Here is a 26,880-nt window from a genome sequence, read left to right as displayed (position 1 = left end):
GTAATCCGGCGGATCCACCTACTTACATACAAGTAAAACCTGGAGGATGGAATGACTTAAAAATCTGAAATATTTCCAGCACCTGAATTCCTGACATGATACAGTTATTTTGTGCTGAAAGCCTTTCATAACAAGCAGCTTGTAGGTACAAAAAATAACACAGTCTTACATTATTCCTCAGAGGTTTGTAGATACCACCTATATACAACGCAGGCCTCTGTTACGCAACATCATCTACTGATCTAAAAATGGATTACGTTTTATGTATTCACGAGAGGTGAATTACTTCACAAGGAGTTGCACTGAAGTTAATGTAGAGAAAAGACAGAGTTCATCGAGACGGAGTTGCATTCCTCTCAGCCTCATCCCTGTCACTGACCTTCCTGTGTGTGTATACAAGGGATTAGGCCTGTGGTGGTATCCTCGGGCTATTTTTATGAAGATGTCCGGCCCCTGATCCTTTTGGAAAACTGATATGAGCACATGTTCCAAGATTCACTCGTAATTAGTCAACTGTCAGTCGAAGATGCTGAAGAACTGGGATAATTTTTAAGGTGGAAAAGGAAGATTTGTAAAGTTTCAGGCATCATTTTTGACACTGAAAATGATGCATTTACTTGATATTGGTGACTGGTTCAAACATACATGCTGATAAATCAGAGGCATTTGACTGTAATGATCTGCACAATGCTAGCGAAATGTATCAAATTTGGGTCAATATAGCACCAACGTAACAACTTTACACACAAGATAAGGGGTTGTTTTGACCCAGTGTTAGTGTTATTTTTAACATTAATGTTATTTACTCGATGTTCCTAAGGGTGCTTTCACAGTGGGTGAAAACAATCAATTGTCACAGTTTTACATTTGTGCTATAATGACCCGACCTATAGGCCAGTTCTTTTTTTAGCTCTTGTTCCAAAGCAACACACATTATATGTGTTTTTAATGAAGTGACAAGAGTATCGTTATCAGCAAGATGGTCACCATCAAACTGTTATTTCTGCTGCTCCTCCTGTAGTTTGCTGTGGACGGACTGGACATGCACAGGCCCTCGGCTTTCCCCTTGAAGTGCTGCCAAGGCCCTCTCAACAGCTTCTGAGAGGTCCTGGCAATATAAAGTTCAATACCTGGCAACCACAAATCTCCCAGAGCCTACCTCTCAAAAGTGGCAGGTACTGATGAAGTGTGTCCAGACACGTGACAGAATACAAATCGCCAGCTTTCTCTTCTGTGGCACCAATATCCAAACTAATATTAGTGTGCCGATAAGAAAAATATTTTGTGTATTTAAGTGAAACAAACGTTTGGGCACTGACATTAGTTCCATTGTAGGTTGTCATAATGCCCAACAATAATCTATCTTCTGGTCCTAAAATGACTCATTGCTTTTACACATTTCTGTAATAAAGCAACAACGATAATATCAGTTCGAAAGCTCAGCGATCTGTGCACCCTTAAAAGGTGCATTACGATGCAGTGGAGCATGTCCGTTCTCCCCAGAGATTACCGCTAATAAGAGGGCCAGTATTTATAGAAGATCCCCCCCAGTGGGTATACCTCTAATCCTGCCTCACCCCTTTTCATCCCTGTGCCTGGACCGCTCGCTTTCTGCAGACCCCAGCTCCAGCCTCACCCTCGCCCCGTATCAACTGAGGTAGAGACTTCTTTAATACAACACTGCTTTTTTCAGATTCTTTTGTAAAAAAGGTGGAAAGATTGCTAGGCCTCTTTAATTGACGATTTGCTTGACGAGAGGGGGAAGAAATTGCATGGACTATTACAGGGCTCTTTTCCTCTTTTCTATTCTTCTTTATCATCCAATTTTCTTCCTCCTGCTCTCTTTGACCTTCAGTTAAGAAAATCAAACAACAATGTCTACCAGCGAGCGAATCGACTGCCATTACTGCAAAGACTCCCTGCTAGGGAAGAAGTACGTAATGAAAGAGGACAAGCAGTACTGCACTAAGTGCTTTGAGAACCTGTTCGCTAACAGCTGTGAGGGCTGTTCTTTAGCAATTGGCTGCAACTGCAAGGTAAGGACGTTACCCTGAAAGTTACCCTGAAAGTAATTGCTTTTATGTCAGGAACTTTTAAAAACAGAAGACAAGTTATGTGTATTCATTTCATGATCTAAAAATGAGAAACATTTTAATGTATTTTGTTCCCTTTTTGACCTTTTAAAAACACCTAGATGTCATATTTTACAGAAAATTCACATGTGCGATAAATCATGTGTTAAATATCCACAGGACATGTCTTACAAGGATCGCCACTGGCATGAGGAGTGCTTCAAGTGTGCAAAGTGCAGCCGCTCTTTGGCGGAAAAGGCCTTTTCCGCCAAGGATGATTTGTTACTTTGCACTGAATGCTACGCCCACGGTTATTCCTCCAAGTGCACCACCTGCAACAAAACCGTCATGCCAGGTATGATACGTTGGGATGATGATGGCGATGAATCGCCATCACCTTAAATCTATTTCACGATACAGTGCCATGTTTACATTACACTCATTGAATGTAATAATCACATGAAGAGAGAAAAAAAGCACATTTTCATCCTTGAAAATAGTGGCTGACTTTTCTTCAATTTTGTTATCCTAACGCGTCGGATGGTTTGTTTACACAGAACCATCTGAGAGGCCGTCATTGAAAATGATTTGGAAAAGGTCGGGTACTTTTAAAAATACATGATTGAGCCATCTGTCAATGAAACCTGTAAAAACATACTTTTCCATCAAGAAAAGCGTTAAGTGCTGTTCCTCTCTCGTCTTGCATTGAAGAAATACTCTCCAGTTCTGATATAAATGATGCTTTTGCAGCTATGCTAAGTTGTTGCAGCTGCCATCGTCGCCTCTCCGTGCTGTTGCGTAACACACACGAAAGCTACGCCTGTAGCTGCCAGTAGCTCCTCAGGGCATGCTTATTGGTCCGGTCATTGGATGGCCGGACATTAATTAAAGACGTTTTTTAGATGGATTTTTTGATTTTGTGATTTTGTGATCTCATGTTATGAACTTCATTTTCTTACTTACCGTTTGTCCTAATTAAATAAGTAAAACTCTTATATTTGTACGGTAAAGATGAAGCAACAGTCAGCAGCAGTTAGCTTAGCTTAGCACAAAGACTGGAAACAAGGGGAAACAGCTAGCTTGGCTCTCTTCAATGGTAACAAAATCCGCTTTCCAGCACCTCTAAAGCACCATAATTCATTTTCATATTTCCAAAAATAGAAAACTATTTCTTTAATAATAGTAGGACTAGTTAATGATTGAGGACTTTTGGACTAGACTGTGAGCTGATTTGTTGGTTAAACCTCTGATCAGACATAATTGGTTATTGTTGCTATTCTCGATTTATTTATATGGCAATTGGGCAGTTTATTTAAATTTGAGATGTAATTTAAGTGGATTTGGGTTGGTAAATGATCCATATCAGTAATCAAATTAATTTGTTTTTTTGTCATGCTAAGGTGATGATAACAGTTCTAAGTTTTACAAAAAAGAAAACAATTCCAAAAGTTGAGAATGAAAATCTATTCTTGACCTTAGAAACAGTAGTTGACAAAACAATCTCATCGTAAAGTGCATTTAGTAGCTCTTCTCGAGCTTTCGATCATATCACATGATCTTCGTTTAGCTGTCATAGAGTTGAAATTTAAAATATTCTGAGCATTTTAAGGAATTTTTCATCCATGTTGGCTTCAAGGATTGCGTGGAAATGCAAAAGTGAGGAAAAGACACAAACATTTAAAACACTATACAGCGACGCAATTTCTTCCTTGTCTCCGCCCTACATATAAAGCAGGACTATTTTAGGCCGCAGTGTGTTTCTATCATAGAGGTACCATATGCTGACTAAGCTGCTCTCGTCCCTTGTGCCAGGATCCCGCAAAATGGAATACAAGGGGAACAGCTGGCATGAGACCTGCTTCCTGTGCCACCGCTGCCAGCAGCCAATAGGAACCAAGTCCTTCATCCCAAAAGACGACGGCTACTTCTGTGTGCCCTGCTTCGAGAAGCAGTTTGCCTACCAGTGCTGTGCTTGTAAGAAGGTAGGGTTACAGCTGAGTGGTTTATTTGCAGTAAATCCCCCTGACTCAGGTGTTTTCATATTACTCACACGGTGGGCGCGTAATAAAGGGATGCATAGTAAGAGGAATGTTTCTCTTTCTTTCACTCTTACCTTCACTGGATTTGTGCTACCTCGAGGCTATCACAACAGGTGGAGTGACCTACCAAGACAAGCCCTGGCACCGTGAGTGCTTCCTATGCATCAGCTGCAGAAAGCAGCTTTCGGGTCAGCGCTTCACCTCAAAGGAAAACTACCCCTACTGCCTCGAATGCTTCAGCAGTCTGTATGCAAAGAAGTGTGTTGGCTGCACCAAGCCCATCACCAGTGAGTCCCTGGCTGTGCTCATGTTTTCATTTACTCTGTGACATGCAGTTCTCCTTTTATTTAAGGTCTTTATTGGCATTTGTGTTGGACCTGTCAGATTAACAAGGTGAAGATTTTTGCATTAACCTGCACATTATGTTGCTGTGTGCAGGTCTGGCAGGGGCCAAGTACATCTCTTATGAGGAACGCCAGTGGCACAGCGAGTGTTTCAACTGCAGTCAGTGCTCTGTGACGCTGGTTGGACGCGGCTTCCTCACCCAGCGCGACAACATCATGTGCACCGACTGCGGCAGAGAGAAGTGACCTTTCCATGAAGGAGTCAAAGGTTTATCCCAATAAGAAAGAGCGCTCCTGTTCTGATACAGATGTTGTGTATCAATGAAAATGTCGACTTTGCATGCCTGGCACATAAACAAACTCTGAATGTCAAATGCTTATTGTGTTGTTGTAAATGACAAAAAGTTCTTTCACAATGCCCAAACACAAAAAAACTGTGATGTTTCCATAAAGATAAGCATGAATCTTTAAAGTTTAGGATGCCTTTGTTCCTCACAAACTTTCATTTTTGACAAGGATAACATTATGTTGCAATTTATTATTATTGTTATTATTAATATTTTTATTTTATTACTGTAATATCATCAATTAATGGATTAACGTCTGAGCTAGGATTTGATACTTTCTTTTCTCTTATATGACAGTAAACTGAATATTTTTGGATTCTGGACTGTTAGACAGATAACAAAAAAAACATTTTGAAGAACTTATTTTTCACTGTTTTCTGACATTATGGACAAAATGATGACTGGATTAATCAATATAACAATAATAATTGTTAATGCATGCATGAGTTATGCCTCTCTCGTATGAAATACTTGAAGGTTGTTCCAATAAAGACCCTTCTATATCGTGCTGAAATGGAAATCATTCTAGGCCAGCTGTTGCTCATCGTAATGTGTCTTATTCTGCTCCAAGAAGTGAGGAGTCTGCTGTCAGTTTAGGGCAGACACAGAGTTCAGCGTAACAAATATAGCTGTGATGGTAGGTTTGAAATCCACATCTTTTTATGACCATCACCATTTAGACAATCATTGCTTTAAAACCAACCTCTGTTGCCTCTTGACCTCATCACGCCCAACTCACTCATGTTGTAAACAAACTGAGCGTGACCATATATGCCTCGATCAGCAGATAACTTGCTCTTCTACTTGTCCATTATCTAACCAAAGTAGAATACCAGTGACTGTAAATGTGGGCATCTCAAAATATCTGTCCTTCTTACCATACTTTTGACACTTGTAAAAGTTGGTTTTCTTGGTGAGGCCACTGGATGAGTTGTGCAAGTTTCCTCACATGCTACGATGAAGTGGTGCAAAAATGCTGACATAGATTTCCTGACAGGATGTAGTCACATGGGGAGGTGAAACTACTTCACAAACGTGTGAAGGAATCGGAGAGGAAAGTAGAACTGCAGAGAGGTAGGGACGTCTCATTTTATCATATTTCACAAAAGATCTGTAGCTTTAATTTAAGCAGATACATTTTGTATTTTTACCTTACAAAAATCCAACATCCTTAAATATCTGCAATGGCTTTTAGAGCATTTACACAAACACACGTCTATGAAAAGCAATCAGCCTCAAAAGAAAAGGACAAATCCAGCATCCAGTGCATTGAGTGCTATGACCGAAATGTGTATATAGGGACCAAAGAGGCATCAGTCCTGCATCTCATCCTTCCCAGTGGCACAGATAGAGACCCGATTCCAGGCCAGAGCAAAATTAAAGAGTGTAGGGTGAGAAAACTAGGCTCAAGCAACCAAGTAGCCCAACTGAGGGTAGTCCCACTATTCAACCATCTGCTGGTCCTGTGGGACCGGAGCGTTACTGCCCTCAACATGTTCTCCTTAGAGCCTGTTCCCGCCCTCAAGAAGATCCAGCATGTGTATTTGTTCGAGGTGTGCGACTCATTGCTCGCAGCCCAGGCAGAATGTGTGGAGATGGTGACTTGCTCCAGCCGCAGGAAGGTGATCCGGATCCACGTGGTGGGAGTGGACAGGTGGGACGTTGTGAAAGAAATCCCTCTGCTCCAGGACCCTGTGGCCTTGGCAGTGGATGGTGCCTGTGTGTGTATAGGTACCAGCGACAGGTATCTCCTCTGTGATATTCGGACTGGGAGCAGTGATGAGCTTTTTCCTCACAATCACAGCAAACAGCGTGTCATTGTAACCTCAATGGGACGAGGGGAATTTCTCCTGAACGGGCCTGAATCTCTGGGTAAGAGCTGCCTAAATGGTGAAAGTTGTTTTACAGACTGTCAAGCACAGACATCCTCCTGTTACATTATATGCTTCCTTTCAAAAGAAGCTATACAGTTAATCATCTCATACCACTCCCCCATATATCCATGTTGCCAGAGGATATTTGTTTTGCCAAGATATCATTACTCCATCCTCACCCCTCAGGCATGTTTGTGATGAAGACAGGGATATGCCAGCGCCCTCCCCTGCAGTGGCCTCGGGAGGTGCTGGCAGCCGGAGTATGTTTCCCTTACATCCTAACCCTGCAGCCCCAAGTGCTGTCTGTCTACAGCATGATAGATCAGCAGTGCAAACAGACTGTGAGTCTCAGCGGAGCGAAGGGCCTGCTCTCCACATCAGGTAAACCAGTCAACATCACATCGTCACCTAATCCTGCCAGATTTCAGACCGAACGGCTGTCAAATTGTGGTTTTGTTTTAAAAAATGTTGATGTGTCTGTCTCAGTTTGCACTGATTCAGTCAATCATTCTCACACCCACTGTTCCTACTCGCTGAAACAGTGTTTCTGAAAACCCAAAACAAATCTCCCCTCAGATGGTGTGTTAGTGTTCACAGAGAGAGACATTTTCAGCCTGCGTCTGGTGCCACTCAAAGAGCAGATCGAGGCACTTGTACGGCATGAGAGGTTTGAGGAGGCCTTATTGCTGCTGGATGGAGTTCAAGGCCATCGTCCACTTGACGAATACAAGGTGAAATTCAATTTGTCGACACATACACATCCCTGCTTTGAAATCTAGGTTTCTAACATTCTTCTTCTAAAGGGTTACAGAACTGGGGATAGCTAAATGACACAGAAAAATGTATAGCATGTCTCCTTTACCTTAATCGTGAAGGTGATTTTGCATAGTTTGTATATATGTAATATGAAAATTTGGAAAAATACTTTGAGTGCTTTGAGAGATGCAAATCTCAGCATGCTAAAGCAGGCGGCAACCTCCAGCTCTGAAAAATGAAGCCAATTCAGAAGTGCCTTAAACTTCTGAAACAGTCTGGGAGTTGTCCGTGTTTTGTTGCACAATTTCAACCCTTTCCCGTTGTGTTTTCAGTTCATGAAAGTTAATTGCAACATTTTGGTTGCCTAAAAATGCCTTATTCAGCATTTGATTGTACTAGCTCCACCCTCTCTTGGCACTTTTGGTAGCAAAACAACAAGATGGTGTCAGCCAAAAACCAAGATTGCGATGGCAAAAATGCCTGAATACTGTTATTATGAATTACAAAAGTCAGATGGGTTTATCCTCTGGGGAAGATGAATGTCTGCACCAACTATAATGGCAGTCCATCCAGTAGTTGTTGAGATATTTCAGTGTTGCGCCACAGGTAGCAGCTATAAATCATAAAATGGACAAACTAGTCTTGCTACTAGCTAACTAACCAAGCTTGGATTCCTTTTATATTGTCCAAACACAGAGTACAGGTTAACAAATGTTTTCATCCCAAAAATAATCATTAAATCCAGGTATTACAATGTGCATAGCTGTCACACACTTTAGCTCAGAAGCCTTTAAAGTTAAAACCCTTTTTCTCAACTTCCCTTTTCTTGTATTGTCTGCCTTTGTAAGATAACCTTCAGTGCTAGATTCATATGTGTAGATAATATGCATGCAGTACAACTACATCTGGCATTGCATCAGAGTGTTTAAATTTAATATTTCATCACTGTAGAACAGATTGAAGCAGGCTGTCGAGGCGTAGATGGACTACATTGTTCCAAGCTTGTAGGTGTATTCCAGTTGGATGAATGCAACTGAGGACAACAGATGGTGTCTGAGATTTAGTGTAATCTGTGCCACATCTCATGTTACAGGTTAGAGGTGATGGTGTTAGAACTTACACGCAGATGAGTCACTCCTTAAAATGCGTCTGGTTTTGTGTATTTTTAACATCTTAAAGTAACATGTTGCCCTTGAGATTTAAGGATAGTCACACAGTCTTCTGCCTCAATGAATTAGGCTCACATATTGGTGCTTTGAATATGTTTACCCATTGCGTGCCTGGTTTTAATATTTTTTTTCTTTACTGGCAGGAGCTGCAGAAGGCCATCACTTGCCTCGCTGGATTTGTTCATTTTTACCAGGAGGGCTTTTCTGAGGCCAGGGATCTATTCATGTGAGAGTAAAACCCCTTTCATGACACCCTAAATTCAAGGCTAAATCGCAGCACGCTGTACACTAATAGGGGAATTTTGTGAATAGTGGGTATTTTCTGCTGAATTCTACACTTAATTCTAACACAAATCAATGCTCATTACCCACTTAAACAGTGCGGGTGAGCTGGACCCCAGAGAAATCATCCGCCTCTACCCTGACTTCCAGTCGTGTCTCAGCAACAAATTTCAATCCCAGCTTGATCAACTGAACAAGGGCAGGGGTCTCCAGGTGCTTTGCCAAGACGACAGGAACACATTTCATCATTATCTGGCCTTCCTGGGAGATTTCCTCAGAGCAGTCAGGGGGACGGAGCAAGGCTTGAAGTGCAGTAAGGAGGTGGACTACGCCCTCCTGAGGCTGTATGTAGAACTGGGAGACACTGAAAATCTGCAGCAGCTTGTGGCATTTCCCAATGTGTGCAGGCTGGATCACTGTGTTCCTGTTTTGGAGCAACACAGCAGGTTTAAACAAATGATTATTTGTTGAGTAGGTGATGTGTAGTCACACATCACATTGTTTAAATGCCAAATTATTCTTAAAAGGAAAGGCACCAATTCAATATCTGAGATATTTTGTCTAATTTGCTCAATTTCTGATGTACCATTTCCTGTGTGATCTCTCTTTATTTACAGATATTTTGCATTAGGTTCCCTCTATCAAAGCCATGGAAATCACATTGATGCAATTAAGGTATCAATTCCCCCAAAAACTCAACATATTTATATAGAAACGTGATGTATAAACATTTCATTTTTAGCCTTTTATATTATTCCAGACTTGGGTGAAAATTGCAGATGGCCTCCACAAAGACCCGTCTTGCTCAGATGTATATGGGCATATAGTGTGGACCCTCAGTCAACTGCAAGACAGAGATGCTGTGTGGAAATTTGCAGACTGGACTCTTCAAAGAAACCAGGAGGTGCCTTTTTCCCTTCTTCATGCTTTCAACTGCAGAGGGATATAAACACGCAGCAAAATGACACCTGCATTGCCTTGCTTATAAGAAAATGATTAGTAATGAAATGTCCAGTAACAGTTTTTCTTTATTTAAAAAAAGATAGGGGTGCAGATTTTCAACAAGCGTCAACCAGATGATCGATTTGAGACACAAGATGTCCTTGCTCTCATGGAGAAGTACCCACTGGCGTTGCTTTTGTATCTTGAGTTCTTAATCCATGATTTGAACAGTGAGGTAGGCACAGCAGCAGCTACCTAATCTAATATCCCCGACTCCTTTATTGAATGCACTGAGACATGATTGGTGTAATCTGCACCCAGGAGGAGAAATACCACAACCGTCTGGCCCTGGCATATGTTACTCAGTCGCTGCGAGAGGAAGAGGAATCAGATTTGAGGAAGACCAGAGGGAAGTTGCAGCAGCTGCTATGGGAATCCAGATTTTATGACGTCTCCACCGTATATGGTGTGTGGGTGCCCTTTGATAAAATAACTCATTACTGTGTTGTGACGAAATTATATTGCATTATTCTCATTGCAGAGAGAGTCGAGTCAGCATCCCTACATATAGAGAAAGCCATTCTCCTCGGTAGGACCGGTGGACACTTTGAGGCACTGCAGGTGCTTGTTCACCAGGAGGGAAACGTCCAAGCTGCAGAGGCCTACTGCGGCAGGGCAGCCCAGGGCCGGGACACACAGTTCAGGCAGACGCTGCTGCTCACCCTGCTCCAAATCTACCTGAGCTCCGAGGATCACAGCAGCGCTGCTGTGGATCTGCTCAACAACAACCCTCGGGTCCTTGCAGCAGAGAAGGTCATCCGGCTCCTGCCTGATTCCTGGTCTGTTCAACTGATCTCCCAGTTCTTAGTTGGATCGCTTAGAGACACATTCCACCAGAGGCGGATGGCGGAGCTGCAAAAGGCTATGTTACAGGCAGAGCTCATGCGGCACAAGGTCATGTGGGTGAGTTTAATGACACATGTCATTTGTTTTTTCATTCCATGAACATTGTGTGTATTCTTGTTTCCTTCGTATTCTTCACCTCGCTGTTTTTGCCCTCTCTCCTCTGCAGATGCAGGCCTCAAAAACAAAGTTCAGACTGGATAAGGGGCAGAAGTGTAAGGTTTGTCAGAGAGAGCTTGCAGAGCCACAGTTTGCCTGTAACCTCACTGGTGAGCTGATGCACACAAGCTGTCCTGTTTTTTCCTCATCGTAAAGACACCAAACGATAAAGCAAATTACTGTATGTTTATGCAAATATGTGCATCTCTGCACTCTTGAGGATCACATTAATTACTAGCCAGATAAGTATCTGCATCCTACCCGATCATTTTTCTAGTTTACACTGTTTCATCTAGACAAACTGTACAAGGATGCAATTCATGGGCCTAAGACTAAAAAGAAGAAGAAAATACTTTGTGTAAATAACTGGTTTCAAGATGCAAAAGAGCAAGCAGTGCACTTTTTCAGGGCGGCATGTCTGAGCTATTTCCTAGAGACATTATAGACAGCAATAGCTATAAAGTGGAGGACACTCAGGGGCATATATTCACTGATCAGACAGTGGTGTTTAACATGGAAACCACCTGTGGTCAATCTGATGACCAAAAGGAATTTCCACATCTTGCATGGCTTTATATATGGTTCACGGTTTCCACTGACTGTGTATATTTGTCTATGTAAAGCTGTAAATAGAAAGTCAACAACTGAGAGGTTACACGTGAGAGACTTTTTTTATTCAGCTTGCGCATTAATATACATTTATGACCCCACTCAAAAAACACAATTACAGGTTTAAAAATGAAAAGCAAACAGGTTGTCTTTGCAGTGTATGGAACATGAAATCAGAATCAATTTTTAGCAACGTCAGCCCTACATTTAGGCAACATAACAGACATGTAGGCTACTCCAAATAACACACAAACTCCAGTATGTCCACATGTACAGTATGAAAATGCTATATCATTAACCTCTTAAGCCCTTTATTACCACTCCAGAATAAATGGAGATGCAATAAAGGAAAGAAATACGATTTTTGTCCTCGCCTATATCTAATCTTGATTTTAAGACAATATCATCATTATAGCCAAGATCCCGGGGGTAATGATGCTATTTAATGTACTATCTTATTTGTTACTACAACCGGGACTGAACATTTAATGAAAATACACTAAAATATAGCATGGTCTCCACATTTTGAAAAAAGAATCTCCCGAAAACATTGAAATAATAATAAACACAATGAATAATGATCAGTATTTATATACAACTGAAGAGTTCCACGCTATACAGGTAGACAAATCGATAAAAGCCAGACTTCCCAGCAGTAAAAGTCAGCCCAATTTGACTAGGATGGCTGCTGACAGACTCCTCCCTGAGGTTCACTGTGACTTCCAGTCAGACCAAGCTTTACTGTAGATCTGTAAGTTACTCAAATCTGCCGGTTTTGGGGAAAAATCAATAACATATTTTGCCAAGAACATCGGTGTGTGTCAATGTGACTGTAAAATGTGATGTTTGACTTCTTCATTTCCCAGTTGGACCCTGTGTGTTTCAAGTTGTGTGTTCATGTGCTTTAGAAAGCGTGGCATTTCTAGTTTCGTGCAACTTGATATTCAAATACTTAGCAATAAGACGTAGTTAATAAAATACACAGTTGATTTATGGATTCTGAAAGTTGAAGAACCCATGTTTTTAAAACAGTATCGCATGCATATTGACCATCTTCTTCCACCGTATCCTTCTGAAACTTCACCACAGGGGTGAACAGATGACATTAAAGATGTATTTGTCTATTTTTGTTGTGATTCAGTCATTAAGGCCAGCTATAACTAGCTATATGTATTTTTTTATCCTGATCCTGCATGTTGGGACAAGAGTTAAGGAGACGCCTTGAGGAGCTGGAACAGCAACAGTTGTGCATTTGACTGGACTGCTTGCAAGTGTTGGGTGTTTTGGGCCTGGGGTGAGTGACTAATGCAGTGTAGATAAATAGTGAATTATGAGATTTCTTCAGGTTTTTTTTATTCTTATGAGTTTTTTGTGGGATTTCTCATTGTTCCCACTGAGAGTTGTGCACATTTAATCTTTCATAGTGTGGGTGCTACAGCATGCAGCGCTCTGTGAGTGTAACTAGGATTTTTCATTTGAAGTGTATATATTTAACCTCTGACTCATATAAATAAACGGACTCATATCCCAGAAAACCCAAGAAAACCACATACCTAGCCTTTCTCATTTATGTGGTGGCATGAAAAATGGCTACGTCCACTCTTCCATATCTTCTCCTTGTAATTTTGATAATCTATGCATTTAATTTTGATCTAGTGTTAAGTCATTGTAAGCACTCCTGGATAAACAGCTGAAATGTATCAGTGCAGAGAAAAACACAAAGCATCAACCCCTCTGTGACTTGAGATGTGAAGGAGCCTCACGGTTTATATGGACTGACTATAAGGGCTGCTGCTCTGTGATTGGCTGATCTTTGGGCCGTGCCTGATGACCAGTGACCACTGGGTGGACCCGAGGCCAGGATTATGACCTCCTCCTCCCTCTCACCGGAGCATTAATGTTGTTTGGTACATTTGCGGTTATGCTGTGCCTCAAACATGTTTTTCTCATCTTTGATGTTGACCATCAACCATAAGCAACCAAAAGGTAAAAATATACAGACATAAGTACAAACACACCTTCTTCTACCTAAATTAAGAAACGAATTTGGTGCATTTAAATGATATATATGATCTACTTTTCTTACTTGATGCACTTAGATCCCCCTCTCATTGTATATAAGAAGTTCATACCTGTAGCTTATGTTCATATGACTGTAACACTCTTGCAATCTGGAGTCCAGTGCATGAATAGGTGGGGGCTCTGGGTCACTGCAGGGGGCTCTAGGTCACTGCAGGGTGCTCTGGGTCACTGCAGGGTGCTCTGGGTCACTGCAGGGGGCTCTGGGTCACTGCAGGGTGCTCTGGGTCACTGCAGGGTGCTCTGGGTCACTGCAGGGGGCTCTAGGTCACTGCAGGGTGCTCTGGGTCACTGCAGGGGGCTCTAGGTCACTGCAGGGTGCTCTGGGTCACTGCAGGGTGCTCTGGGTCACTGCAGGGGGCTCTGGGTCACTGCAGGGTGCGCTGGGTCACTGCAGGGGGCTCTAGGTCACTGCAGGGTGCTCTGGGTCACTGCAGGGTACTCTGGGTCACTGCAGGGTGCTCTAGGTCACTGCAGGGTGCTCTGGGTCACTGCAGGGTGCTCTGGGTCACTGCAGGGTACTCTGGGTCACTGCAGGGTGCTCTAGGTCACTGCAGGGTGCTCTGGGTCACTGCAGGGTACTCTGGGTCACTGCAGGGTGCTCTAGGTCACTGCAGGTTGCTCTGGGGTTCCGGCTAGATGGACATTTTACACAAGAGAGGAAATGGATTGGATGTACTAAACAACAGTTATGAAAGAAAGTATGGTGGGTCATCCAGACATTGGTCTCCTATTATAAATACCCATGCAGCCCGCCGCAGAGGGAAAACAAGAACATGTCCTTCTTGTGCTTTTCTAAATTTAAGACAAAATGTCGACTGTCTGGACTGTCGGATATAGTTGTTTACATGCTAACATAGTTTTGTTTTATATGGACGAGGAAAGTAATGGTGAGATGCATAGGACCTTTTTGCTACAGAAAATGGTTCATCCTTATGCTCTGTGTGGGGACCTGGAGACCCCAAAACCGTGAAAGAAAATCATATTTATTGTTTTATTGGTTTTGTAGTTCATGGCTATTCCTAATTTTATGAAAATTGCTTATGAACATGATTTTTAACTGATGCATTACTTCTGTTTGGGCTCCAGCTGTACAACTTTGTTAAATACATATCTCTATATCTGCGACTGCATGGTGCTGGCAGTATTTTTAATGCAACTTTAGTCTCCTGAATCCCAAATAAGTCCACTTTGACTTTGAATAGTTTAATAGTTTGAGGCCTAAATAGGACTTAGAACTCTATTGTCCTTAAATGACATCACTGTGAAGAATGACACACTGTACATTTATTTGTCAATAAACTTCTCTTTGGCAAACAAAAATCATCAATGTTTGTGCATCGAATCCCTCATTACATAGAAAAGAATATATATTTCCATATTTGGCGTAATAATTGTGTTTTATATTTGCGTATTCTATCACCTTCATCAAATGTGCAGGATGAGTTTGTGGCAAAGCAGGGAAAGTCTTACTTCTATACTTTTCTACGCATTAGGTTTTAATAAGATAAGAAAAAAAGAAAAAGATATTTAAAAGAACTAATGTTTGATTTTGCAATAGAAGACTGTGGGACCCTAAAAGGGAATGTCAACAACATACAATGGTTAAAACGTGCTGGTTTAATATTCAATACCTTTAAGTTCATTATTTGTTTAACATCATAAAAATACATGAAGATATATATTCCACGTGTTGGCACCAAGTCTAAAAAAGACTATGAAGCAAACACTGTCTCAGGATTATGGAAATTGCATCAGGTATCGATCTAAATAAAGCCTATGGGAAAAATGAATACACAATGCTTCTCTGTGTATCATCATATTCATGGTCAAAGCCACAAATTACTGTATCATGTCCCTTATGACGCATTCTTCAGTCTCTTAGTGGTTGCAGAGATTTGCAACCCTTTTGGTACAATAATGGTAAGGTAGCAGAAAACCTAAATGATTGAACTTTAATTTCAACTTTCCCCCAGCAAAACTAATTCTATAGATAGCAGAACAAGTATGGGAATAAATAGCTGAAGAGGATGATCAAAACATATCTTATTTTAACTCCTAAGGCAACGCTCTCATTTTCATGGCTTGCTACCTTGGGGTTTGGCGGAATGCCACTGGGAGAAGTGGCCCACTGGAGACACAGAGGGCAGAGACGGTAACCACAGAGACACCCACTCTGCCCTGCTGCACGGATATATACATCATATGGTATAGAGAGACATGTCACCATGTCTGCAGGGCTGAGATTGTTCACTGTCTCCTTCAGTGCTCAAAACTGTTCTGTTGACTGAGCTTTTTCAGGAAGATATGATATATTTGTATTTGTAAATAACTGCCACTTTAGGAATAATTATGCAAAAATATAATTTCCAGATAATTAGTTTCCCTAAAAGGTAAATTATATTATTACAAATATGGTTAAAGTGATTAGGGACCAAAATTGTCAAGGGAAAAGGGGTGGTCAGAAAAGTATTCATATTTTTAACACTTAATCACCTTGGGGCGTGACAAAAAAAACATCACGGAAATACTAAAACTTGCCTGAGATATTATTATATTTCAGGCCTAGGGCTTTTATTGTGAAAGGTAAGAATGGCAGGAGTGGATCTGGTATGCTCTTCCTTTGTCAAGGTTGAAAGGAGTATTAAAGATGGCCGTCTTTGTTTGGACTACCAAGCCTCCACTAGGTTGTTTCATAAATACAGGCGCAACTCAACCCGTTCCACAAAACGTGATTGGTTGATACCTTTACTCGCGATGCGAAATTCTTTGGTCCGTTTGGTGATTCCAAAAGCTTCTATTTTTGCAAGGAACTTGCCAGAAATCTCACATAAATATCCCGTGTACACACATATATGGAAACACTTCTTTCTCCAGCCTGAAGTCAACCATAAATAAATATATTCTTAAACAACGTTAGTAGCATTAGCTTAATCATCTGTACTGCGAGCGACTTAATGACTCAATTTTGGATGATGAATGAGAGTTCATTTTTCGAAAGTTTGAGGCTTTTTGGCAGCCCTATGTGTTGACGCTGCTCTTTTTTAATAAGTGAATTTCAGGTGGAGGGTAAATGCTCGGCCCAAAGGGTCTAGTTGTGGTTGCCCGCCTGCGTTTTCTTAAATCTGGAAGCTTGTGTCTCATTTCCAGGTCTAGCACCTTTCATCTCTGGACAATTTGGATGTTGGGGAGGAAACGGCAACCTGGCAGTGTTTTGCTTTGTTGTTCCACACCCATTCATACATAAAACATAAAAGATCATATCAACTTTCATTAAGAAGTCATTTCATACCACTCAGTGAAAACGCATAAGTCAATGAATCCTACTGACAAACAAGCCTAATTTAGATTTACCTCTTAATTTTAAGCATCCTGTTGCTTATATTTAAAGAGGGCTATTGAGCAATCTGCAGGTGATCAATATAGCAGCACAAAAATGGCTTCATTATCTGTCCCGTGTAAAACAAACATAATTAAAGCTCTGACAACAGGAGGGGCGTGAGTTCTTTACAAGGTCCTCAATAGTTCCTGAGCTTCCTCTGGGAGACTGTGCCTCATGTGATGTTTGACATCACTGATTACAGAGCATGTGCCACATTACGTTACTCTTACTCGAGCCTGGGAAAGTTGAGAACGTGGGATGACACATAATTAGACATTTAGCGCCAATGTTCACCACATATGAACACACCCTTGACCACAACAGAACAGGAGTTAAAAATGTCCCAGCACCCCCTGATATCAGCCGCAGGAGTCAAAAACTCCCTCCCTCTGCTATCTAGGACTGAACTTACTGTAACAATAAAGGAACGAAATCCACTAACCCAACTAACCTCGAAAGGCTGCAAAAAAGGCCTCATTCAATCTTTGAACCAAAGCTACTGCAGCAGGAATCTCAAGTAATCTGTATTTTAGAGCAGAAAAAAAATCCAATGAGCTATCATAAACGTATATATAGCAATCGAAGCACCAATCAGAGCTCAGACAAATTAGAGGTATGTCGTGTTTTAGCATAGAATTACAATTCTATTTGTACAGATCCAATCGCTCTGGAAGCATCGAACAAAGGATGTTTCAAGGCTTTCATTAAGACTTTCATGAACCCAAACTACCATGGACGGCAGAAGAATGGAATGAATCTGGAATGACGTGAAGCTGCACGACATCTCTGCATTTTGTGGTTTCATACATCAACACATACCCATACTTGAGGGTATTTCAAGAGTTACAGAGCATCACTTTGCATCTATAAAAACAATTCCGAAAGAGTGCAAGATGTTGGAAATAAACGGTGACCAGACCTCTGTAGTCTTTTCATCATCTCTGCTTGAGATAATCGCTTGAATGAACTGCTACTAGCATGACACACCTGAATCTCTGAATTCAGGTGTGTTATGCAAATTCTCTGCAGTTGAGTTGCATTGTGGGTAATGTAGGGGACAGGTTTTGTTCAGGAGAAGGAATGTGAGGAATAAATGCTGATATGTCTGGTTCTGCTGCATTGATTTTGATCCTGTCCAACGGGAGTTCAGCAATGAGAACCAATTGACTAAACTACCTCACTGCACATTAAGTATAAGCTCCACCTCAACCTGGTATCAATGATTAATCATCAGTCATTTACAACAATATATCCGTAATGTTATATTTTTCTGCAGAACAAGTACTTTTACTTTTCATATTAAGTGTTTTGCAAATTATACTTTTTCCAATGTTGTACTGGTATTTTTACCATTTTTACGTTGTTTGGTGCTGCCTGCCACTGAGACACCAGCTCTACCCATGATGGATAATTTGCTGAATCATGTGTTTAGTCAGCTTTCAGCATATGTTCAAACCCTGTGGGTCCAGATAGCAGTAAATCAAGGAGCAGTCATCATTGTGGTGACAGCACCGTGAATCACAGCGTCCTAAATAAAGCTCTAGCTTTCCATTGTCTAAACACCAAACCAACTCCAAGCTCTAAAACATAACATTTTGTATGCTTAACATGTTGTTTAATGAAGCAACAAAACCATGGCAACAGCCACTATTATGTATGAGTCAACCAGAATAAGCATGTTTGTTAAACCTATAAAGACTGTTCAAATCCTGAGGTAAAAAAGCACTTAAAACATTTCTTTCTCTTTCTCTTTATGCATATACACTTTAATGATTGCTTAAGTACCAAATACATTATTGAACAGGTATAAATATCTTAATCTGTCTATATTCCGCCATCTAAAATTCCCATTTATAGCAGGATAACTGTATCATTATTATTTTTGTTGCATGGGTAGAAGACATTATTCAGTACATTCAGAATATATTCACAAAGGTTTTTTCACATGTTGTTATGCTGCAGCCTTATCTCAAAGTCGTTTTGGTAAATGTTCCCTCAATGACTCTCACTCTACCCCACAATGACAAAGCCAAAACCAGATTTTTCCAAATGTACTAAAAAGAGAAGTATTCAGATCCTTTGCTGTGACACTTAAAATATAACTCAGGTGCCTCCCAGTTCTCTTGATTATCCTTGAGACGTTTCTACACCTTGATTAGAGTGCACCTGTCATTCATTTAAACTGATTGGACATTATTTGAAAAAGCACAAACCTGTCTATATAAGGTCTCACAGATGACAAACAATATCTGTGCAAAAACCAAGCCATGAGGTTGAAGGAACTGTCTGCAGAGCTCAGAGTCAGGGTTCTGTGGAGGCATAGATTTGGGGAAAGTCACATTTAAGGTTCCCAAGAACACAAGCCCTCCATAATTCTTAATGGAAGAAGTCTTCTTAGAGCTGAACACTCTGTCAAACAGAGCAGTCAGGGAAGAAGGGCCTTAGTAAGAGAGGTGACCAAGAACCTGATGGCTGAGCTCCACAGATTTAGTTTGGAGATCGGAGAAAGTTTCCTCAGGGAAATATTGATGAAAGCATGCTTGCAGTTTGCATAAAGCACATCAATACCTTCTGAATGCGTGTGCATGGATATTATATAATGGGCACTTGCACATATAGATACAGCCTGTTTATAAAGAAAAATAGAAATTAAATTATTTCATTGAAGTCATGAATAAAAAAAGAAACACTTTGTGGTTTGAAAAGGCTGAAAATACCTTCCAGCTGGAAACGTGTGAGACAAGGTGTGTCTGTGCACCTCTGTATGATTGCACAAACTATAATGTTTTTTTTTTCTTCTTATCCTCAGGTGATTGCTGACATTAACAGTTTATTGCATTTCATCACAGAGCAGAACGCTTAAATTGTCTGGAGCTCTCTGGCTCTCTGTACAGACTGGAGGAGAAGTCTGATTTCCACAAGCTGGAGCTTTGAAGCTCTCAGTTGATGTCAAACTGGAAAGACTGGAGAGAGTGAGTTTTAGGACCGGGCTTGTTACTCCCAATAACAGCTCCCCAACTTATAATGTCAGGTTTTGGCACATTTCCGACCTTTAATTTGGAGAGGGTGTTTCACAGTCACAAAACTTTAGAGAGATAATAGCGGGTGAAAGTATAGCTTACAGTGGCGATGTGTACAGGCGTGGAGTATAATTAGCTTAATTTCAATGAAGCTAACCACTTTGTCTGTGCGGTATAGATTGGATCAAACTCTGCAATCAACAGAGGGGCTCCACACTGTGTATAAAGTGAAAGTGACGAGCTTTGAAAGAAGAGTGCAAACATGAAACTCATTTATGTTTGAAATCTCAGATTTTGCATCTGTTAGTAAAGGTATGCAATTTAAACTGACTTAACAAAGCAACAGAGGAGGAGAACGCTCTGTCATTAGAAATGCAACATAATACCTGAGTAAAAACATTTTGCATGAGTGAAATCCCTTATTATGACCTCAAAGTTTGGGTCAACAAAAATGTCTTGCTCTGCTTTGGTTCAAAATATTTTTTATTAAATCAGCATCAGTTGAAGGAAAACCCCGTGTTTTAGGAAGATTCCTCATCCTGTTAGGAATACTTGCTATGTGACCTTCAGCCTTTATTGAAACCAAAAATGGTTGTGTAACATTCACTGGGAGGCACTGCCAGTCTTAGCGATATCTGTTGTAACTCAAAAGTTAAAATCTCCAAGAAAAGTTGGAGAGGATTTAGTAGAGGCTGGTGGTGGGATCTTCAAATTTGTCTTTTCTGTTCCATCTGTGGCATTTCGAATTTTCTTTGGGAACTATAAAACTCATTAAATTAAATTTGCATATCAGTCTAAATAGTTAGTCAATCAATCAGACCTCTACATGTTCCCATTCAAAGAAAACCATTACCCATTGGTCTGTTTGAACTAGCTGCTAGTTCAGGGAGTCATGTGAAAGTGGGTTTTATTCTCTGTGGTTTCTTCGTGTCACAACAACCTCCTGGCTCTGCAGTTTCACTCAGCTCTACATTGCATTTGACCTTCTTCGAGCTAATTTGTTGCTTGAAGAACAATTTTTATTGTTATGTTTCACTCTCACAGCTCTCATTAGCATTGTTGCAGATGGCAGCTCTGATAAACCCACAGACAGACAAAGTTAGCAACTGGCTTGTGAACATAGTGGAGCATGTAGCAGCTTTAGAGTCAGATATTTCACTCAGGAGTTGGTGGAGCGAATAGGAGAGTGACTATTACATTCGTCATCATCAGGGAACTCAACTCTACATCAATGCTAATGTAACAAGATCTGTATATGTGGTGGGTACGAAAAAGGCAACTGCTAAGACATTTTCTAACACATTTATCATATCAATTATAGGTGTTTTTTCAGCTTTTTGCACGTTCCCAAAGTGCCAAAAATGGGGGCAATTAATACAGATTTAAAGCCACTAGTATACAGTTTTAAAAAACTTTAGCACCTTGAAGCAATGCACACTGCTACCCTCCTACCCCCATTTTCCGATGAATGAGCTTAAAGCATCCTGTAGCCAATTTTAGCCCATTTTAATAAAAGCAAAGATGTCTTTAAGAAGAAAAAGGAACGGGTGCATCTCTGTATTATAAAACAAATCATTAGTCTAAATAGAAACAGATGGCTTTGGATAAAATAAAATAACCAAAGTGGAAACAGCCTCCTGGAAATGGCTGGTGTGGCTGACCAAATGCGATGCACACAGCAGCACAGTCTGTGAGTGAGGCCTGTTTCCATCTTGGAAAATATGTTTGATCAAATTTTCTGTCCCTTCAGTAGTCACCACTTAAGAAAGCGGCTACCATTTAAATGCTACTACAGTTTCCAGACACAGTCTGAGTCCACCTGTCTGTCTGGCATAAGATGGGATTCAAGCAGCGGCTACCACCACAGTTTTATTCAACCGTGAGCTGTTGCAATCTGACCAGAATGTGACTAGACCAATGTAAACACAGCAGCAGAAAAAGTCCACCAGTATTAGGACTGCAATGCTCTCGTCTTCTACCGCAGGACCTCAAACTTCCACATTTGGAGATTTTGTTTGAAATACAGAACTGTAAATAGCTGAGAAAAAACACCAATTGGAAACTTTTCAAAGTCTCATATGTACCATTGGACAGAACAGTTCACCTTGTGCCATCCAGACACGACTGTCCACCTCCAACTCTGTCAGCAGAAAGAGAGAGAGAGACATATACTTACAGATTTTTAGATGTGCCTCAAAAGCAAATCTCGTACCCTTGGAAAATGGTATTTACAGTAGCTGCATTATCCAGGAAAAAAAGGGATTCGGTACAGGAATTATAGAAGAGATTAACAGAAGCTCTTTGTCAGGAAAGAAGGTCAGAGACCCAAAATAGTCATCAGGCCTGTCCTAGAAAGATCTTCCAGCAAGCTGTCATTGCAGTTAAACCTATACATGCTGCAATTTAGGGAGAGAGCTCTGGGAAGTGACATTATAGTCATTATGTTAAAAGGATGGAATGGTTTTACATGTGGAGCGTACTCGTTAGAAGGTCTAAAGTCGTGGTCACTTAAGACAGCTGCGGTGTACACAATGACTCACTCTTTCTGGGCTCTGCTCGGGACAGGTTGGTAAAACAGGCTCTCTGCAGAGCAACTGTTGGCTCATCAAAATAACAAACTCTTTGTTCTGCTTTGCAACATTGGCCCTGCAGACCACCTGGAAGCATTTATTTTTTTTGTCATTTAATGTTGATCAAGTCGAAGAAGAATGTGACTCGTGAACTTTAACACAGGAAGAAACAGGCCACGCTGACATATTTATGAAGTTGTTTAAAAAAACATAATTCATTCAGACCCCTCAAGGGGATACTCGTGATAATTCATTCATAAATTACATTTCCATTGTTTCATCTATGTCATGCAGTTGAGTCGCACACATCATTTAACAAAACCCAGCCAGGATTCAGCCCATTAGACGCCTCAGCCCTTATTGCATGTTAGAAGCTAGGGGAATGCAAATGTTACAAACATTTCCTGTTCATTATCCTGAATACTGGAGTTAGCTGCTAAAATAAGAGGTTTAACAGCTCATTTCATATAAACGCAGGTAGGTCCTTTGAAGATGTGCTCAGTCATGAAAAAGGTTTAAATGTGTTGTAATTTCACACAAAAGTTAATTCACTGTGATTCTGCTACATTTCTGAGTAAGTGTCCACTAAACACGACACAGCCAAATTTAGCCTATGCCCACTTTTTTACACTTTAACTTCAGATTTGTTTTGTCTAAATGTCAGGGACAGTCTCAGATGACCTGTGGTTAGACATGTTTAATGCTCTATGGTCTCCCTTATGGTGGGTGTTCAAAAGATCCACAATCACCTGGATTGTGGACCTGGTATTTGCATACCATGTAAATAGTATGGTCCCCTAAAACCCCTTAAACAAACACAACAAGAAGCCAGCCGATCAACATAGAAACCTGGAATGAAACTTCACTTTTTGCTTTTCTCGTGCCAATTTATTCTGGGATCTTTTGTGTCTGTGGATTACCAACAACAAACTCCAAACCAACTGCAGCGAGACACTTTTCTGATTGACTGTCGTGATTTATTTACAGTTACAGATAGAATACTTTGTTTTGGCAAAACACATGCAGACTTTGTTACATTCTCATTTATTCACATCTGAATTCAATTGAAAAACAAACAGCATAAATATGCTTTCGCCATATTCTTTAATTTTGAAGACATTAGTGCATGTGTTTAACGGGTGGTTTTGATAAGTGTTTGTCTTTTCACAAGGGGTCTTCTAGTTGAGGTGCAGTTAACTGCGACAGACATAAAACCTAAAAGGGAAAAGTAAGGAATGTATAAATTAAAGGTGCCCTGGCAAGTTTATGACCACTTATAATGCTAGGACTACTAGCAATGAAACGGGGATGTAAACAATACAGGTTTCAAACTTGAAAGAATTTGGGGGCAGCAGAAACAAACTGTGAATACAACATTGACATATCATCACCATTTAGTTTGATCGGGAGAACATGGAGCTTTATTGCTGAAAAAAAGATGTATGCTGCAACTGAAAATGACACGATTAGGAGCGGTGAGATTAAACCAAAACAGTTAGGTTTGTGCACCAGACAGCAAAACAATGAGCTGAAACTCGCTGGAGAAAGAAGCCACTGAACTACCCACAGTCCATTTCAAACTTTAAAAAAACATTACAAAAAAGAACTCTTTATGCATTATTACGTTTACTGTCGCTCGGCTCCAGCCTCCCGCAACCCTCAAAAAAGCGAGTCTAGCTAATGAATGGATGTTTTTATAGAGGGTAGACAGGATGATATTGTTTGTGTATATTATATAATGTGGAATGTTTCCCATTTAGACTCAGTAATGGCCACTGTTTCCGACTCCGGCCAGAGTAGAAGCCCACACGTTGTCCATCAGCCAGCAAAACAAACCTCCGAACCACAAGGCAGCGAGACTCGACCCCGGCATTGTCATGGACGTATTGTATGTTAAAATCCAGCTAACTTCCTGTGGTCATGTCTTTTATATACAAACATTATGAGCTAAGATATGTGAATTCTGTGAGCACAAACTAACAGTTTAGCTCCAACACCTATTTAGAGACAGACATGGCTGGAACCAAATATAGTGTACAGAAACAACACTTGTCTTCTCTCTCCACAAGTCATTATGGTGCCGTGCTAACTATCTGCTAGAGAAGGTGAGGTGACATTGTGTATAAACATTGTTTCTTGGTTGTCACTCTGCATTTCAGGGACATTCACCCCACGCATTCTTACTGCAGTATGTGCTTAAGTCAATGTAATTATGAACTGACACGTCAAATATAAACCCGCCTCTGCTCTAATGCAGTTTACTCTGCGTTTAGAGAGCTGGGCGTTTTCATCCTCATTCACAAAGACTTCTTCACACACACTGAAAGGTTTATTTTGTTGGGGGGGGGCATTTGTTGTGAAATGGCTGACGCTGCTTGATACAGACAGTGAAACCTGAAATTCTCGCAGGCTCGATGTAGCGGATTAGTCATTATCCTTAAATACAGGACTCCACCACCTACACTTAAGACCCTGAAAATCCATTAAGGTGGTTTTGTTTAACTTTGATATCTTTAAATGATCCCACAATAAGCCGTGTGTTTTACTTTGCAGGGATTTGAAACAAGGCAAGATGATCCAGAGAAAGGGGTCAAGTTATAATGTCATGAATAGCAAGCAAAGATTGTTTCCTTGCTAGAAAACAAAACAAGAATGAGAAGAATATCTATATGTGTTGTTCTGACCTTTTTACCTTTTGTAGTACGTTGTGTACAACAGCTGTTTTGCAGCGCCTCATAAACTGTCTGGCTGAGTTCAAGTTAAATTACTTTTTGGCTGCTGCAACGCTGAAACTCTGGTTTCCTCGACTAAAGAAAGATTAAGCACATTGCTTCGAACCAGCAGCTGAGTCAGGCCTTTCCAGAAAATAGACTTACGGCAAATGAACTATGGAAACAGAAACAATCAAATCTCACAGTCAAGATAAAGCAGCACTCGACTTGGTTGACTGGCAATAAGCTTTCTCGCTTTCTGAAGTGAGTGTGACAAATATGTCCAACTCGTCAACTTAATGACATGGTAAATCTCAAGTGTTTAGACAATGAAACACTCTGAAGTAAGATATTTTTAACATTCAAGTGGTTTGTTGAACCTCAGGAAAGCATGCATGGCAACACACTGCTTCACGTTCGTGCAGGTACATGCATTCACACCTTCGGAGTTGTTGAAGGACATCTCACCATTTCTTTCTCATCCATCCCCCCATTTTCAAACTGGTGACCTCCAAGACATAAGCACTCATCTTTAAGGTTACCGCCACCGCCATTTTTCAGTTACTTTTACACTTCCGGCTCTTTTTGGGTCCGTGTTTTTTTTCACGACCCTGTAATTTCTCCACCAATCACTCACAAGGGCCCCCGGCAAGTCTGCCATTCATAAAGTTTAAACTAGCTCTTAGTGGTCCGTGGAGTTTATTGAAACATTAAATTTGTATCCCAGCCGTGATGGTGTATCTTTAGCCTTGCTTGACTCACGTGTTCGGCCGGGTCCCCTTACATTAACCGCCAATTATGTTCTCCTCTTGGGTGTGGGTTGAGCCTCGGTCAGCATGGCGAAGAAACCAGAAACGTCAACTCCTGGGCAGCGGAGCGAACAGAAAAAGACTAAATACGAAAACCTTTCTTTCAAACACTGTTATCATTGTAGGGTACGAGCACAAACATCACTAACATTGCCAGTAACACTGTCCGCCAGTACTCTCCGGGGAATTAAGTGAAATCGACGGGGGTTTTTTAAGACGTGAACAAGCAGGACCTCAGAATGCCAGATTATGTTCTCTGCAGAAGTATCAGACAAAGACATTTTGCTCTGTCACGACTTCCGATGCTTGTTTTGATCTTTCAATGTATTTCTGTAGAGGTTGATAATAATTTGCATAATCTCAACAGGTATCAGAGGTTGAAGCAGTACGTAGACATTTTCTAAGCAATACAACAGTGCAGCAATACTCTATCACAACAAGAAGCAAAGAAGTGTTAGCATCTAAATATACTGAACGTAGAAAAATATAGATTATAAAATGAGATAAAGGACTAATAAGGGATGTACCCCTCAGTCGACTAATCGGTTGTTTTGGTCTTGGTCAACTGAGATTTGTTAGTCGATTTGATATTTTTTTAATGCTAAATGACTTATTCCCAAGAATCTCGTGAGCACATCTCTGGTAAAGCAAATATATAAAGTTGTGCTTTTGGGTGATTCTTTGTGGAGAAACTCAGATCTGTTGATTAAATCCACTAATCGATTAGTCGATAAAGTTGTGTAAGTAGACTGAGAGTTCCTTTGGTCGTGGACAGCCCTGCTAATTATGATGCATCAGTGTGTAAGTATCAAT

The 26,880-nt window shown here is 40.7% G+C and overlaps 2 protein-coding genes across 2 annotated transcripts; both read left to right on the top strand.

Annotated features, from left to right (window-relative positions):
* Positions 1-1,517: 1,517 nt before the first annotated feature.
* fhl5 (four and a half LIM domains 5) lies at positions 1,518-5,310 on the top strand. The gene is made up of 6 exons (XM_079174454.1): positions 1,518-1,657; positions 1,856-2,036; positions 2,253-2,427; positions 3,885-4,054; positions 4,212-4,398; positions 4,550-5,310. The coding sequence occupies exons 2-6, from the start codon at positions 1,875-1,877 to the stop codon at positions 4,699-4,701; spliced, it is 846 nt and encodes a 281-aa protein (XP_079030580.1). The 5' UTR covers positions 1,518-1,657; positions 1,856-1,874; the 3' UTR covers positions 4,702-5,310.
* A 545-nt stretch (positions 5,311-5,855) lies between these two features.
* On the top strand, positions 5,856-13,554 carry LOC306706925 (transforming growth factor-beta receptor-associated protein 1). The gene is made up of 11 exons (XM_079174169.1): positions 5,856-6,674; positions 6,863-7,057; positions 7,253-7,407; positions 8,745-8,827; positions 8,982-9,329; positions 9,501-9,558; positions 9,644-9,787; positions 9,926-10,060; positions 10,147-10,291; positions 10,367-10,788; positions 10,898-13,554. Exons 1-11 carry the CDS (start codon positions 5,987-5,989, stop codon positions 11,039-11,041), a joined length of 2,517 nt encoding a protein of 838 aa, XP_079030295.1. The 5' UTR covers positions 5,856-5,986; the 3' UTR covers positions 11,042-13,554.
* Positions 13,555-26,880: the final 13,326 nt, after the last annotated feature.

Source organism: Pholis gunnellus (assembly GCF_910591455.1).
Source record: "Pholis gunnellus genome assembly, chromosome: 15".
NCBI classification, from domain to species: domain Eukaryota; kingdom Metazoa; phylum Chordata; class Actinopteri; order Perciformes; family Pholidae; genus Pholis; species Pholis gunnellus.
The sequence above is the reverse complement of the archived record's forward strand: the minus strand, read 5'-3'. Positions and strand labels throughout refer to the sequence as shown.

What these genes read in the sequence shown, in the direction of transcription:
- fhl5 (XM_079174454.1), top strand. Translation starts at nt 1,875, where the DNA reads ATGTCTACCAGCGAGCGAATCGACTGCCATTACTGCAAAGACTCCCTG. An exon ending in CAATTGGCTGCAACTGCAAG is followed by an intron (nt 2,037 to 2,252) that starts GTAAGGACGTTA and finishes AAATATCCACAG; the next exon opens with GACATGTCTTACAAGGATCG. An exon ending in CAACAAAACCGTCATGCCAG is followed by an intron (nt 2,428 to 3,884) that starts GTATGATACGTT and finishes CCCTTGTGCCAG; the next exon opens with GATCCCGCAAAATGGAATAC.
- LOC306706925 (XM_079174169.1), top strand. Translation starts at nt 5,987, where the DNA reads ATGGCTTTTAGAGCATTTACACAAACACACGTCTATGAAAAGCAATCA. An exon ending in ATCACATTGATGCAATTAAG is followed by an intron (nt 9,559 to 9,643) that starts GTATCAATTCCC and finishes ATATTATTCCAG; the next exon opens with ACTTGGGTGAAAATTGCAGA. An exon ending in CTCTTCAAAGAAACCAGGAG is followed by an intron (nt 9,788 to 9,925) that starts GTGCCTTTTTCC and finishes ATTTAAAAAAAG; the next exon opens with ATAGGGGTGCAGATTTTCAA.